The sequence below is a fragment of the Puma concolor genome, chromosome B3, assembly GCF_028749965.1.
Source record: "Puma concolor isolate L17-30 chromosome B3, mPumCon1.1.hap2, whole genome shotgun sequence".
NCBI classification, from domain to species: Eukaryota; Metazoa; Chordata; class Mammalia; order Carnivora; family Felidae; genus Puma; species Puma concolor.
The window spans coordinates 142,930,535-142,944,186 of NC_141672.1; the positions used below are offsets into that span (position 1 = coordinate 142,930,535).

Sequence of the window (13,652 nt, forward strand, 5' to 3'; positions counted from 1 at the left end):
ATTCCTCATTAGCACCTCACTTTCCCCAACTGGCTCCTTCCTTTGTTTTTCTTCCCCTTTAGTTGCTTGATTCAGGAGCCAAATCCGTCCCTGTACATTGCAGTTGGATGATAGATTTCTTAAACCTTTTACTTATTTTCTTTAAACATTACTGCCCCTCGTTCTCTCTTTCCTTTCTCTACTTTTCAGTGGAAGAGGTCAAAGAAAGCAGAGAGGCGTCTTAAGCCTCTTTTAAATCTCCTTCCCTTCGCTTGTCATAGGCCCCCCACCATGTCGGCCTCGGGCGGGTGGGAGGACTGGATGTGACGTGAAGGGGGCTCCGGATCCCAGGACAAGCTACAGAGCGTATGCTGACACCAGGCACTGGGGGGAGGGCTGCTGATGGGGGGGTCTGGCCATGCTCTCTCCGGACGGCCCTTCTCGGGTCTTCCCTCGGCTTCTTGTCATTCGGGTCTCGACATTTAGTCTCTTCTTGGAGAGCCCTTGTGGCCTGCCCTCGCCTCCTCATCCCGTCCCTCTCAGCGTCCCTGCCACGGGGGCCAGCAGTCTCTGTGCTCCATGGTGTGATTCCCCAAGCCCAGAATCCTGCTTGGCGCCTAGAAAGTGCCCTAGAACGAGGACCCAGGTGAGGGACATGAAGTGACAGTTTGTAGGGCGAGAGTGGCAAACCACGTCTCAAACAGATGCGCCTGGTGGCTACGTGAGCCTTCCCTTGTGCAGGCCGCGCCGCTCTTGAGTAGATGGCGGGCCATCAAGCCACTGTGAATACTGATCTTGACCAGAGGAAAATCTAAAGAGGGTGTTAGGAGGAAGTTTTACCTCCTCAGCTCACCGCCCACCCACCCCCCGCCCCCTCAGGTGTCTCTGAGAAAACGGTACCAGACCTTTCCCCACGTGACAGACTAAATCCGTTCCAGACCATGTAACAGAGTCCCTTGCCATTGGACATCTGAGCTGATGGGACTAGAAATTGTTAAGTACAGATCTCTCCCGAACACAAGAATTTCCTAAATGGATACTGAGGCGTTCTCGTGACTTAGAATCCTTCACGCTGCCTTTGAAGGTTGAAGCCATTGAAGACAATCCTGAGTGACAGCAGTTCCCATTTATGTCACACTGATGAGTGCCGGGGCGCGCCGAGCACGTGTTCTGACCGTCGCTGACGTCTGGAGGGAGGTGCTAGTGTCCTCCACAGGCTCGGGGTCACACGGCTAGTAAGTGACGGAACCAGCCTTCGGATCGTGTGGCTCTCCACCCCGGCTCAGCACTGCCTCTGTGGTCGTGCCCATCCTGTGTAGGATACGGTTCATCAGGGCCCCACGGGAGCAGGGAGACAGCTGCGTGTTTAAAAATTGCCCCGCTGCGGTGGCCGTGCTCATTATAGTTTGTGTTAATCGCTGTCACTTACAGGGCAGCTGCTGTGTGCCGCGCACTGTCCTAAGCCCTTGATGGGATGTATTAAATCAGCCGTTCCCCTTTTACAGAGGAGGAACCCAGCGAGGTTTCGTGACTCGCTCCAGATCACTGAGCTGCTCAGTGGGTGGTCCGGGTTTTCAACCCAGACCGTCTAGTCCGGAAGCTTATGCTTCTGAACAATGAGCCACATCGCCTGCCTGAGGGACAGACCGCCTCCTGCCGGTACGCTGGGGAGTGAGGAAAGGATTCCCGCTCACATACACTTCCGGTGGAAGGCAAAAGTGCATCCGGGGGCTTCTCAGAGCCACAGCAAAGGGCCTGGAAGGTTTGGGCCCCCCTCTTTCGTTCATCCAGCATCTAGAGGCTTCCGAGGGGCCAGCGTCCCTGAGAACACAGGTGGTGGGCACAGCACCGGCCCTCGCGGAGCTCCCAGGCTGGTGAGGAACTGCTCACCATGAGGCGGGAAGAGCACAGGGCCACGGTCTGTCCGAGCAGTGAACGTGGAAGGACAGGGACCAGATGTGGCTTTTCAATTTTCCTGTGAGTTGTGACATCAGTCTCCCACATCTAGCATATCACTTAGAGAGAGATGCTCAGGAAATGCCTGCGTAAGGACAGAGCCTGTGTTTCAGAGCCCAGCAGGTGGGGGTTTGAACGCCTGGTTCACAAAGGTTGTCGAGAAAGTTGGCATCAGTATAAAAGCGTGTAGCAAATACCAGTAAGTGGCAATGACTATTGTCTGTATGTTTTCCGTGAACCGACCTAGAGAAGAAAAGGCGGAAGTCTTAAAATGAGCTCGCCTCTGCCTCAGCTTCGTGCCGTTGACCGCATGTCAGCTTTTGCATGTGAGACCAGTGTGAGAAGCTATGCTCGTCGAGCAGAAGGTTCTTTCTGTCTCGAGCCTGGTGCAAGTTCTGACTCCGCGTACAGAAACAGCCCGGCCCCGGTGGTGATCTCAAAGGATGCCGTTCTGCCTTTCTAACTGTACAACCTTCGGAGCTGGTGCCTTACCCGGTGTGGTGGCCCTGGGGTGGGGCCACCGCCTCCAGCTCAGCTCTTCTGGGTGCTGTGCACAGCCAGCTCTTGGAGTCACTGTAGGCAAAGTGTTTTTATTGTAGCTCCTGCTCTTCTCGCTCTATTTCAGCCTTTTAAAAATTATTTTCATTCCTTTTCTTTTATTTATTTAGAGAGGGAGAGTACGGCATGGGGGGGGAGGGGCAGAGCAAGAAGAAGAGAGAGAATCCCAAGCAGGCTCTGCTCTGTTGGCACACGGAGACCAAGGTGGAGCTTGATCTCATGAACCGCGATATCATGACCTGAGCCGAAATCAAGAGTCGGACCTTTAACTGAGCCACCCAGGCGCCCCAAATTATTTTCATTCTTAAAAAAGAAATTCCTCCCCACCTGTTGCAGTCTAGTTCATACGTTTTTTAAGCTAGAAAATATTAAATTTCTTTTGTGATGAATTAAATGAATTGACATTAGCTGATCTGACCATAAATAAAATGTGAAACTGTCAGGATGACAAGTGGGACCCACAAGAGTGCAATTTATCAGTCTTTTAAATTTCTTACTGAGCCGGATACTTCGCGGGATCAGACCCAGGACACAGCCCTGGCATGTGGGTGAGATCAATAAATAACACTTGAAAATGCAAGAAGATATAGAAGTCTTAAAGATTTTTTTGAAGTGTATTTATTCTAAAGAGCCTAATCTTTAATTGAAACACTATAGCCGTGAACACGTTGGCTTACTCTTTATCGACTGTATTGATTTCCTAACCCAGACACTGTTTGGAATATAAGTATTTTTGTCGGTGATGATGCAGGAGACCCGTAAAAGAAGGAAGCGTTTTGCTGCATCTTTCTGTGTTTGGCTAAATGCCTTATCCCAATCGTCCAGGATTCATGGTCAGAGCAAAGGACAACTGGATCAAGTCCACCAGCCAAGGAATGAACTAAAAACCATAATTATCCAGTGTGGTTCTTGTGACCTCTGTTTCCCAGATTGCTCTTGAAGTTGAGCCGAGTGACAAAGGGACCATGACTTTGATCTTGATTATAAGAGAGAAATTTTAGGGTTTTTAAAGTCACTTCTGCATCAGGGGAAAGGAATAAAAACAACCTGACTTTGGCCCCTGTGAGGTGACTGCATCCTTAGGATCAGGAACCTCCCGAGAACTTGTACCCATCCCTGACCAAACACAGAGCTGGCATTGTGGCACTGCAAATGGTCTCAAATGATTTAAATTGCCTTCCCTATGAGTTTAAACATGGAAGCAAGCCCTTCCCTTACTTCTAAACCCTTGAATTTCTGGCATCAGACATCAAGCGGAGAAGAGGTGTCTTCTGTTGCTTGGAGAAGGTGTTGTATAATGTCCTACTGAGTTTAATTAATACTGGGATTTCTTGGGTTGTTGTTGTTTTGTTTTGTTTTGTTTTGTTTTTTAAACTATCTTTTGGAACCACAAGGTAAGGCCAGGAAACTTTGCCTTGCTTAGAAGGCAGCATTTCAACCTTAGAAGGCAGGGGAGGTCCTGTACCTAGGGTGACCATATGATTTAGCATCCCAACTTTTGAGAGTACAAGAAGACCTTACTTACGACTATGTCAGAACAAAAGACCAACTCTGGGACTCTCCCAGGCAAACTAGGATCTACGGCCACCCTGCTGTAGCATGCTGTAGAGATCACCCAGGCTCCAAGCCATCTTGTTGTAAGGAGGTGCAGACAGTGATTTTTGTTTTGTTTTGTTTTGTTTTGTTTTGTTTTGTTTTGTTTTGTTTTGTTTTGTTTGAGAGAGAGAGAGAGAGAGAGAGAGAATCTCAAACAGGCTCCATGCTCAGCACACCGCCCAATGTGGGGCTTGATCCCATGACCCTGGGATCATGATCAGAGCCTAAATCAAGAGTCAGGTGCTCAACTGACTGAGCCACCCAGGTGCCCAGACAGTGATTTTTAAGGAACTTCCATTGTGTTTTTACTGCTCAATCTGTCTGAAGACCTTTGATTAGATCATGAGTGCAGATGTTTCCATAAGCTTCTCCTATGTACCATTTTGATTGATGGGGACTCAGTTTTGGATCACATTCATGATTCCAGATTGATCACCACGAGTTGTGTGGCCTCTGCAACCATTGAGTGTTACCATGGCAGAAGGACACGGAAAGGTGGGAGGGAGGAGGAGGTGGGTGGAGGGAGAACGTGACAGAGAAGGTGGTGCATTTGCAGAGGCTCAAACATCTTGGAAAACCATCTGGCGAGATCATGTGCCGGGAGTCATCGCGCGTGGCGATGGTGCTGAGGGCCCAGAGTTCGGGAACGTGATGGGGGTAGAAAATACCCAGAGCAGAATTGTGGAGAAGCAGTGACGGGCTCTGTGCTTCTAGGATCAGATCTGGATACTTCGCTTTCAGACAGAAAGTGAAGACAGACAGACAGAAAAGATAGTTTTAGATACCACATGCCTGCGGAAATAGAGCTAAAAGCGCTCACTCGTGAAAATCTTTCAGGGAGAAGGACAAGGCCAGCTCCCATGCTACGCAGAGAGGGCTCTCACTCTAATTTCTGCAGATGTTTTCCTCCCGAGTGACTCCGCTTTGCAGTGGCTTTCACAACACTGAGAAATGACAGGGGCCGCTGGCCCCAAACGGCCACCAGGAGTCACGTTGTTAGCCTGACCAGATCGTTCTCTTGGATTACACTTAGCGGGGAAGATATTTAGGTACTTCTTGCCCGTCCCCGCCACGGTCACGCTGGCCAGTAGTGTGTGCTCGAGTGCCACACGATTCAAACCTCCTCCTTACGGTGCTGTCATTTGTGGCACACCCACCACGTTCTGGGCCCAGGCCTGGCGTGGAGAATATACAGATGACGGTGACTCAGAGTCTCCATCCACCAGGAGCCCTGAGTCTCTGCATCCCTGTCTCTGAGCCAGCTTAGTCACACTGGTGCCGCTTGGGAAATGGCTCCCGTGAAAGTAGCTTCCGGGTGGCCTCAGCTTTGTCCTTCTCCAGGGGCGTGAGGCTGAAGAAAAGTCGTTCTTGTTCTCGGCAGGTTGCCTTTCCCAGATGGCTTGTGGTACTCCTCTTTCTAAGGCCAGGTTAGTGGCTCGTGTTTCGTCCTGTCTTTTAAAAGCTCAACGAGATTAGATACCTAAATCTTGTTACCAGTGCTAATCCCACAAGGATTAAATACATAGAACCCCATTAAAATCCTCCTGAGATGAAAAAACAGATCCTGTAGCTCTTAGAACAGTCCGGGGAGCGGTTCCCAGTCCCTGAGGATGTTTGGGAACTGTCGTCAGGTGGAAATCCCAGGAGGACCCGGCGCCTCCCAGAAGGCAGAGCCTGGAGCTGGGCCGACACCATGCCCTTGCCTGGGAGAGAAGGCAGCTTTTCACACAACATCCAAACAGCTTGTCCAGCATTAGGCAGGGCTGGCCCTTCATCCACATCAGATGTATTTGGATTTAATTAAATTGAGGCTCCCGAGGTGTCTCCACTATTAGCTGTAATTGCTTCTCGGTAGTGTAACAGATCTGAGTTTTGTAACCGCCACAGTGACATCTGAACATCTGTTCTAGGTCTCAGGTAATTAGTCTCAACCTGAGTAAAGATAGACAGGCCTAGGGGGCACCTGGCTGGCTCACTCAGCGGAGCATGTGACCCTAGATCTCGGGGTCGTGAGTTCGAGCCCCACCTTGGGTGCAGGATTACATAAATAAATAAAACTTTAAAAAATTAAAATCTTTGGGGCACCTGAGTGGCTCAGTCGGCTAAGGGTTCGACTTCGGCTCAGGTCACGATCTCGAGACATTGCATTTTGAACAGTTCTGCAATGCCGCTGCTGCTGGCCCAGGGACAACACTTTGAGAACCACTGGGCTATCGCTAGCGCTTAAATCTCACAGTGATTTAACCTCGATGCTGCTTTTCTGGTTCACTCTTTATAAGAAAGATTACCAGAAAGCACTTGATATGTGCTTTAAAGACTGGAGTTTGCCAGACCTAGAGGAGGTGCCTGGCTGTGTAGAGCAGAGACTCACCCCCTGTAGAAACCTGGCTTTGAGGAAATATGCAGAAAGCTGTTACCAGGCCGACAGCCCTGCTTCCAGAAGCTTCCAAAAGGCAGAGCAATGCCTCCACACGTGAAAGTTGCTTCCTGCAAGTGGAAGGGAAAGGAAAGTCTGAAAATGAATGGCCCAGAGACAGAGCGAGAGTATGCTTCAAAATCTGCTTTTTCAGGGGCGCCTGGGTGGCTCAGTCAGTTAAGCATCCGACTTCGGCTCAGGTCATGATCTCACAGTTCGTGAGTTCGAGCCCCACGTCGGGCTCTGTGCTGACAGCTCAGAGCCTGGAGCCTGCTTCACATTCTGTGTCTCCCTCTCTCTCTGCCCCTTCCCTGTTCATGCTGTGTCTCTGTCTCAAAACTAAATAAATATTAAAAAAAAAATTTTTTTTTTAAATCTGCTTTTTCATATTTGTCTGAGCCACGGAGGTCCTTGTCCCTTATATCAGTGGTTCTCAGCCCCGGCTGCACTTGGGAAGCACCTACAGATCTTGTGCGAGACCTCCCATGCCCGGGTCCCACCCCCAGATACTCTGATTTAATTAGTCTGGGGAGGACCCAAGCATTGGTGTTGTTTTACAAGATCCCTGGGTGATTCTAATGTGCCATCAGATCGACGCCATCACATCGAAGCTTTGGAGAAAATCTAGAAACCTAGATTGGCCTTTTCAAGTCTTAAGTTACAATTACTTATTTAAAGTAATTTTTTAAAAAAAAATTTTTTTTAATGTTTATTCATTTTTGAGAGACACAGAGACAGCGTGTGAATGGGGGAAGGGCAGAGAGAGAGGGAGACACAGAATCCGAAGCAGGCTTCAGGCTCCGAGCTGTCAGCACAGAGCCTGACGCGGGGCTCGAACTCACGAACGGTGAGATCATGACCTGAGCCGAAGCCGGACGCTCAACCGACTGAGCCACCCAGGCGCCCCTTGTTTAAAGTAATTTAAACAATGGCTGAAATGGTTTGGGCAATGTTTACATGGGTGTAAGCATGTACAAATTCATTGTGCACTTTCATGAGTATTATGTTATGCCTCATTAAATAAAAATAACAAAGAATAGGGCAGGGGCTCCTGGCTGACTCAGTCAGTGGAGCGTCTGACTCTTGATCTTGGGATCATGAGTGTGAGCCCCATGTTGGGTGCAGAGATTACTTAAAAAAAAAATTAGGGTGGCTTTCTGTGTATTGTTAAATAGTGTTTTCCAAGACATATATATTGTTTAAAAAAAGAAACAGTACACAAGGTTACTAAATAATCTGTATGTTACCACTGATATTTTTAAAGAGAATATTAGAAGTTACCTGTGACCACATCTCTAACGTTATTTAAATTTTGTTCCAGGTGCATGTTTTACCTATTCTGAAAAAATTTTAATGCAGGTTCCTGGGCCTGGCCCTCATTTTACTGAGTCAGCTTCTCTGGGGGCGAAGCCCACAGATGCCCATTCCTAACAGCCTCTCTCTCCAGGCGATTCTATACACATCGTGGTTTGAGAACCCCTGCACGGGCTGTGCTGGACTGGCTTGGGCCGCATCCCTCTGTGAGAAGCTGTGAGAGGCACTTGGCCCATGGCCTGCTGGTTAGGGAAGAAGCTGTTCAGCCCTCATTAGGGGTGTCAAAACCTCTGAGCTGGTGCCAAGGTCAACCACTCGTGTTTCCATTATAAATTTTTTTTTTAAGTTTATTTATTTATTCTGAGACAGAACACAAGCCAGCAGGGGAGGGGCAGAGAGAGAGAGAGAGGGAGAGAGAGAGTCCCAAGCTGGCTCCACACTGTCAGCACAGAGCCCAGTGTGGGGCTCGAAGTCACGAACTGTCAGATCATGACCTGAGCCGAAACCAAGAGTCAGATGCTTAAGCGACAGAGCCCCCCAGGCGCCCTGTGTTTCCGTGATAAATCCACGGTCTCCTCACGCCATGTGTCGTGTGCACACGTCTTGCCAACATCCCTCTTTCCCTGTTAGGTTTCATTTTAAGTCGGCTCCCTGAAGAGCCTGGGGCTGGGTCTTAGAAGGATGTGACAAACCCCTTCACCCACGTAGGGCACTACCCTCCTCGTCTTAGCAAAGCTGCTGAGGCAGAACACGGCTTCGCAGGCTTCCCCGTGGAGCCAGCTGAGACCATCCCTCCTGGGCAAACAAGGCCGCCTCCGTGCAGAGGTCTCCTCTGTGTCCTTCTGAATGCGTCCGTCTCCCTCGGCGCTCTGTCCTTACGTCACCAAAAACATTTTATCCTTATTCTATAGAGCATCCTGGCCGTCCCGCTGGACTGAATTTGTCTTTCCGTCCTTCTCCCACGCTGACAAGAAGATCCTGTAATAACATACACTTGGTACTTTTCTTAACGCCATGAGTCATTGTACACATGGGTATAGAGTCATGTTTTGGAGCCTGAGAAGCTAATCCCAAAGGGTTTTGCTCTTGCTTTCGTGTATGTCTGTGTGCGAACAAATGTGCTCACGCACGCCCTAAATACCTGTTTTGTTTATGTATTTATTATTATTTATTTCTACTTTTGAGAGAGTACGAGTGGTGGAGGGGCAGAGGGAGAGGGAGAGAGAATCTTAAGCAGGTTCCATGCTGAGCACGGACCCCGATGCAGGGCTTGGTCCCCTGACCCTGGGATCAAGACCTGAGCTGAAATCAAGAGTTGGACGCCCAACCGACTGAGCCACCTAGGTGCCCCATGAATATCTGTTTTGATTTCCATGTGCATCTAGAACGTTTTTCCACAACCCACCTTCAAAGAGCATTGCACATCTGTTTGATACATCTGTCTATACCTCTCCTCATGGGCCCTACTAAGACCGCGTCTCCTCCCTACTGAGGAGCATCTGGAAACTTCTCTCCAGGTAGCCCAAGAGAATTGTCTGTCTGTATATCTGTCTCTCTCTCTCTCTCTGAACACACACACACACACACACCCCGCTCTCTCTGTTACTATCTTAGCACCCATTTAGTAACCCTCCAGCTCACGTTTTTTCCAGTCTTTGTTGCGCCTACAGTGATGGAGTGGCCTTCCCTCTCTGCCCACAGGCTGCACCTGGGAATTTGGAGCCATGGTAAACTACATCAAGAAGACCTATCCCCAGACCCAGCTGGTCGTCGTGGGCTTCAGCCTGGGCGGTAACATCGTGTGTAAATACCTGGGGGAGATTCAGGCCAACCAAGAGAAGGTCCTGTGCTGTGTCAGCGTGTGCCAGGGGTACAGCGCGCTGAGGTGAGTGGCCTCCCCGCCTGCTCCTGCCTCTCTCCCCCGTCGGGGTCTTTGGTTTGCGCTCCGCTCATTGAGGTGCCCCAGTCAGTGCTCCAGCGCTGGTCTGGGAAGACCAGAGGGACCGTGGAAGTGTCTGGGCCTTGGAGGCACCTTGGTTTGCTTCCACATCACACATGGGAGTTGTCTTACCAGACTCCTTAAGCCCGATCCGCAGCTGTACTCGGCAATCAGATCTGTAAATGAATAGGCCGCGGTTTCCCTGTGGAGTCTCTGCGAGGTGATTTTATCTGTTCGTGCTGCAGGAGTTTTGTAAGAACTGTGGGTTTACCAAAGAACACAAGACGGGTAACCCAGAATCTGGGAGCGGGGTCTTATGACCCCAGATCCGTCCTGCCTACAGAAGAGTTGAGTCTCAAAAGACATGGGGAAGGATCTGTAGAAACCGTGGAATCTGCGCCCTCACCTTCAAATACTAGTCTCCGTTCGGCATCCCAGACATCACCACAAGGGAGACGACCTGCTAGATAAAGGTTTATCTTACCCCTTAGTCTCCTGCCCACAGAGCCCCGCAGGATGAGCCCTAGGAGCACATTATCATCTGCTCTGACTCCCCCTCAAGATCAGTGCTGCCCCAGATCTCCTGAGAACCAGTACACACACACGCTCAGTCATTCACGCACACTTCTCCAGACTCTTCAAATGCATTCACATTTTTCCCGTACTCTCTCTTCATGATAATGGCTTTTGTATAACGCATGGGTATGACCAATCATTAAAGATCTCTGGAGGAAATCAAGTATTGCACAAGAAAGTAAAAAAAGTCTCCGTCATTGATCCGACCTAATACCAAACAGTCCTTATAGTTAACAAATGATTCCTTCCTTTTGGCCTCCCGTTATCTCTCAAAATGCTGCTTAAACCTGTTTCGGCATTTGCTGATGGATAGAGGCTGTCTGTTGTTTCCAAAGATACATATTAACTGGAATTTGAAGCCGTCACAGCCAAAGGGCAAATGCAAGCCTAGAATTCAGCCTCTGCCCGTGAGGCGTTAAGCTGGCCAAAAGGAGGATTTAAATGGGCCCGAAAGAAGACTTGAAAAACATCCCTGACGGAACCGTTCCTGAGTTCTAGGGCCGAGGCCTGGGTTCTAGTTTTCCTCGCCTGCACGGTGGGGAGACAATACTAATAAATTGTACCTACCTCGTAGTGCCGCTGTGAGGGTCAGAGGAGTGCACACGTGTGCAGGGCAGGGACGTAGAGAGTCCGCCAGTGACCAACAATGACCATCGTTCATGGTGGGACAAGAAGGTAACGCTAGTGGGTCACAAAGACCAGTCTGGTGAACTGGTGACAGTTTCACTGCATTAAGAACCCCTCGGTGTTGTATGGAAACCAATTTGACAATAAATTTCATATATTGAAAAAAAAAAAGAAAAAAGTAACTTTGCCATGAATAGATATGTTTATTTAATATAATAAAGCCAATTAATAGAAAGAAAAAAAAAAGAACCCCTCGGGGGACCATCTTAGAAATATATCCAGTTTCTTGGGTCCCAGCCCTGGAGATTTGGACTCTAGAATCTGGGGCATGAGGCCAGGAATCTGCATTTGGACACATTCCACGAGTGACTTCTGATATTTAGCCACATTTAGCAGCCACTGGGCCTGGGGACCTCAGCGGCCCCTCCAGCTCTAGTATCATGGGCCGAAGTGATGATGCTAGATACCCCTCATCCTCCTGCCGGGAATCCTCCCGTTCACTGCCCTCTGTGCTCCGGAGAGCCAGCTGAAAGGACACGTCCCTTGATCTTGGCTAGAAATATCCAGTTCCCAATTCATAGCTGTTATGTAACCGGAGTTAACCAAGTCGCTGAGAGAGTGAGGTCCCTACCACAGGATTCAAGGGAACGGGTCCTGACACGAGGACCCTGCCTGCTCTCGCCTGACAAATGGTCCGGTTTTCAGCAAGCCTTCTATCACCTGTAAGATTGGAATCACCAGAGTCCCTTTCTAAACCCAGTGCTCTGAGCACAGACTTTGTGTCCAGAGAGCACAGCATTTGATAAGTGGGAGGATGTAGGACAAGTTTGTTTTCTTTTTTTTTTCCCACCGAGACACAAGATCTTAAACGACCGCAGCTTCTTTTCCTTTTGCTGCAGCAGCGCCATCTGCTGTTGGCAAGAGCATATGATCCGTGCGGTTGGTGAACTAAGGGGTTTGCCCTCACGCGAAGGGAGCTTAAAATCTGCTAAGTTTAGACTCTGTGAGGTGCCGTGCATTTTGCAGACAGTCTACATCACCTTCCTTTGAGACCTCAGAGATCTTCACACTCATACTTACTCATTATCACATCAACCTCGTACAGTAAGGAGACAAAGAGGCAACTTCATCCTCGAGAGCACAGAGAACCCACACTAGGGCCACGATCCTGTGGCCCTACGTACACACTGGAAGTGGTGGCAGGTCAGGGGGACCCCATCGCCCTGTGTGTGCGGGCGCCGCCCTGGGCTCGGGTGCCCTCAACATTTTAATGAGATCTACTCCCTGAAGGACAGTGCCTTACTGAAAACCAGTGTCACCTTTTTTTCCTGCCAAGGCTTGAGGGCGATGAGCCTTTGCGGCACTGGGACGATGGCAGCCATGCTTCCTTTACGCCGAGGTGGAGCAGGGAGGGCTCGTCTGCCTCTGCCGGGGCCCCACGGGAGTCCGTGCTGCCGGTAAATCTCTCCTAGTTGAGCCTAGAGAACTGCTTGCCAGTGACCCATCCCCTCCCGCTGGCTTCTCACCCCAGTAGCGTACCAGCCCCGTAGCCAGAGCCAACCCCAGGCCAGCAGCCGTGCCCGCTTGCCGTAGTTCGCAAAGCCTAGCTGCCGCCAGAGAAGCTCATCTAGGATGTGCTGGACCACCCGAGAGCAGGATACAAGAACCCGAAATGCCTGCCGTCTGGTAGACTTCGCGTAGTTTCCTCAGCACAAGCAGCTGCCAGCCAGTCCCGGAAACGTGTGCGGTCAGACTGAGTGCAACTCTGGTTGAATTAATCATTTGAAACGTTCCTGCAAAGACTCTTGATTCTAAGTTCGTGCAGTGAGTGGCGATCGGCCAGGAGTGGCGGTACCAGAAGATTACCTGCAGGTTAATTCGTTCCTTGATTCGTTTGGTTCCTTCGGCCAAGACACCCTTCTAGGTAACAGGGACACAGCCGGGAACAAGGCGGAAAAATTTCCTGCCTTCATGGAGCTTAAAGAAAAGGGAAGGAAAGCCTTTTTGGGGGGCTGGTTTCCGATCAAATCGCGTCTTCATTCCTAAGGGAGCCCTCAACAATCTGGCATTGCAGAATCTGCCGGTAATAATATGGTTCGAATCCAGGCGTGTCATTGCAGTTGGGGGATGAGAGACAGCCTGTGTCTGAGGACCTCACGGCAGTTCTCAACAGTAGAAGGATGTTTACAAAGCAGCAAACCAACCGATACGCGTCACTAATAGATTCCACACTAGGCATCTGGGTGCCCAGGAAGTCCCCAGTCAAGCGAGGAGGCCAGAGGGGAGGGCTCTTGGAAGGAGGTGAGGGTAGGCACAGGGTCCAGGTGGGGGGGGGGGGTGTCGGTCTCCGTGTCGGTCGGCTCCTGGCTGGGGGAGCGTGTGAGCACCGCTGGGTCTCAGCACGGTGCTTTCCGCAAGCTTCCCTGCCGCAGAGAACACCAGACATCACTTTCTAGCCAAATGGCGTATATATTCTCTCGTTTGCTCTGCGTGGGCAAACCCCAGACTATGGCTGCGTCTATGACAAAAGCAAGGGCTGTCATTCATAAAGTCCCTCTATAGACTTGTCCCTTCATCGGATCTGTGTTTATAGTGCAAGAACTGTATGCCGGTTTTAACAATCAGTAATTTTGCATCAGAGCCAAGCATGGGGGGAGAATCTGCTAAGTTTAGACAAAGCTCTGTGGGCAG

General features: G+C 50.0%; 1 protein-coding gene across 1 annotated transcript in view; it reads left to right on the plus strand.

Moving 5' to 3' along the window:
- Nucleotides 1–13,652, plus strand: part of ABHD2 (abhydrolase domain containing 2, acylglycerol lipase) — a 106,298-nt gene that overhangs the window by 71,363 nt on the left and 21,283 nt on the right. Inside the window, exon 6 of the mRNA XM_086711597.1 lies at nt 9,521–9,704. Within this exon, the coding sequence (XP_086567723.1) occupies nt 9,521–9,704 (184 nt within the window). The remainder of the gene's footprint in view (nt 1–9,520; nt 9,705–13,652) is intronic.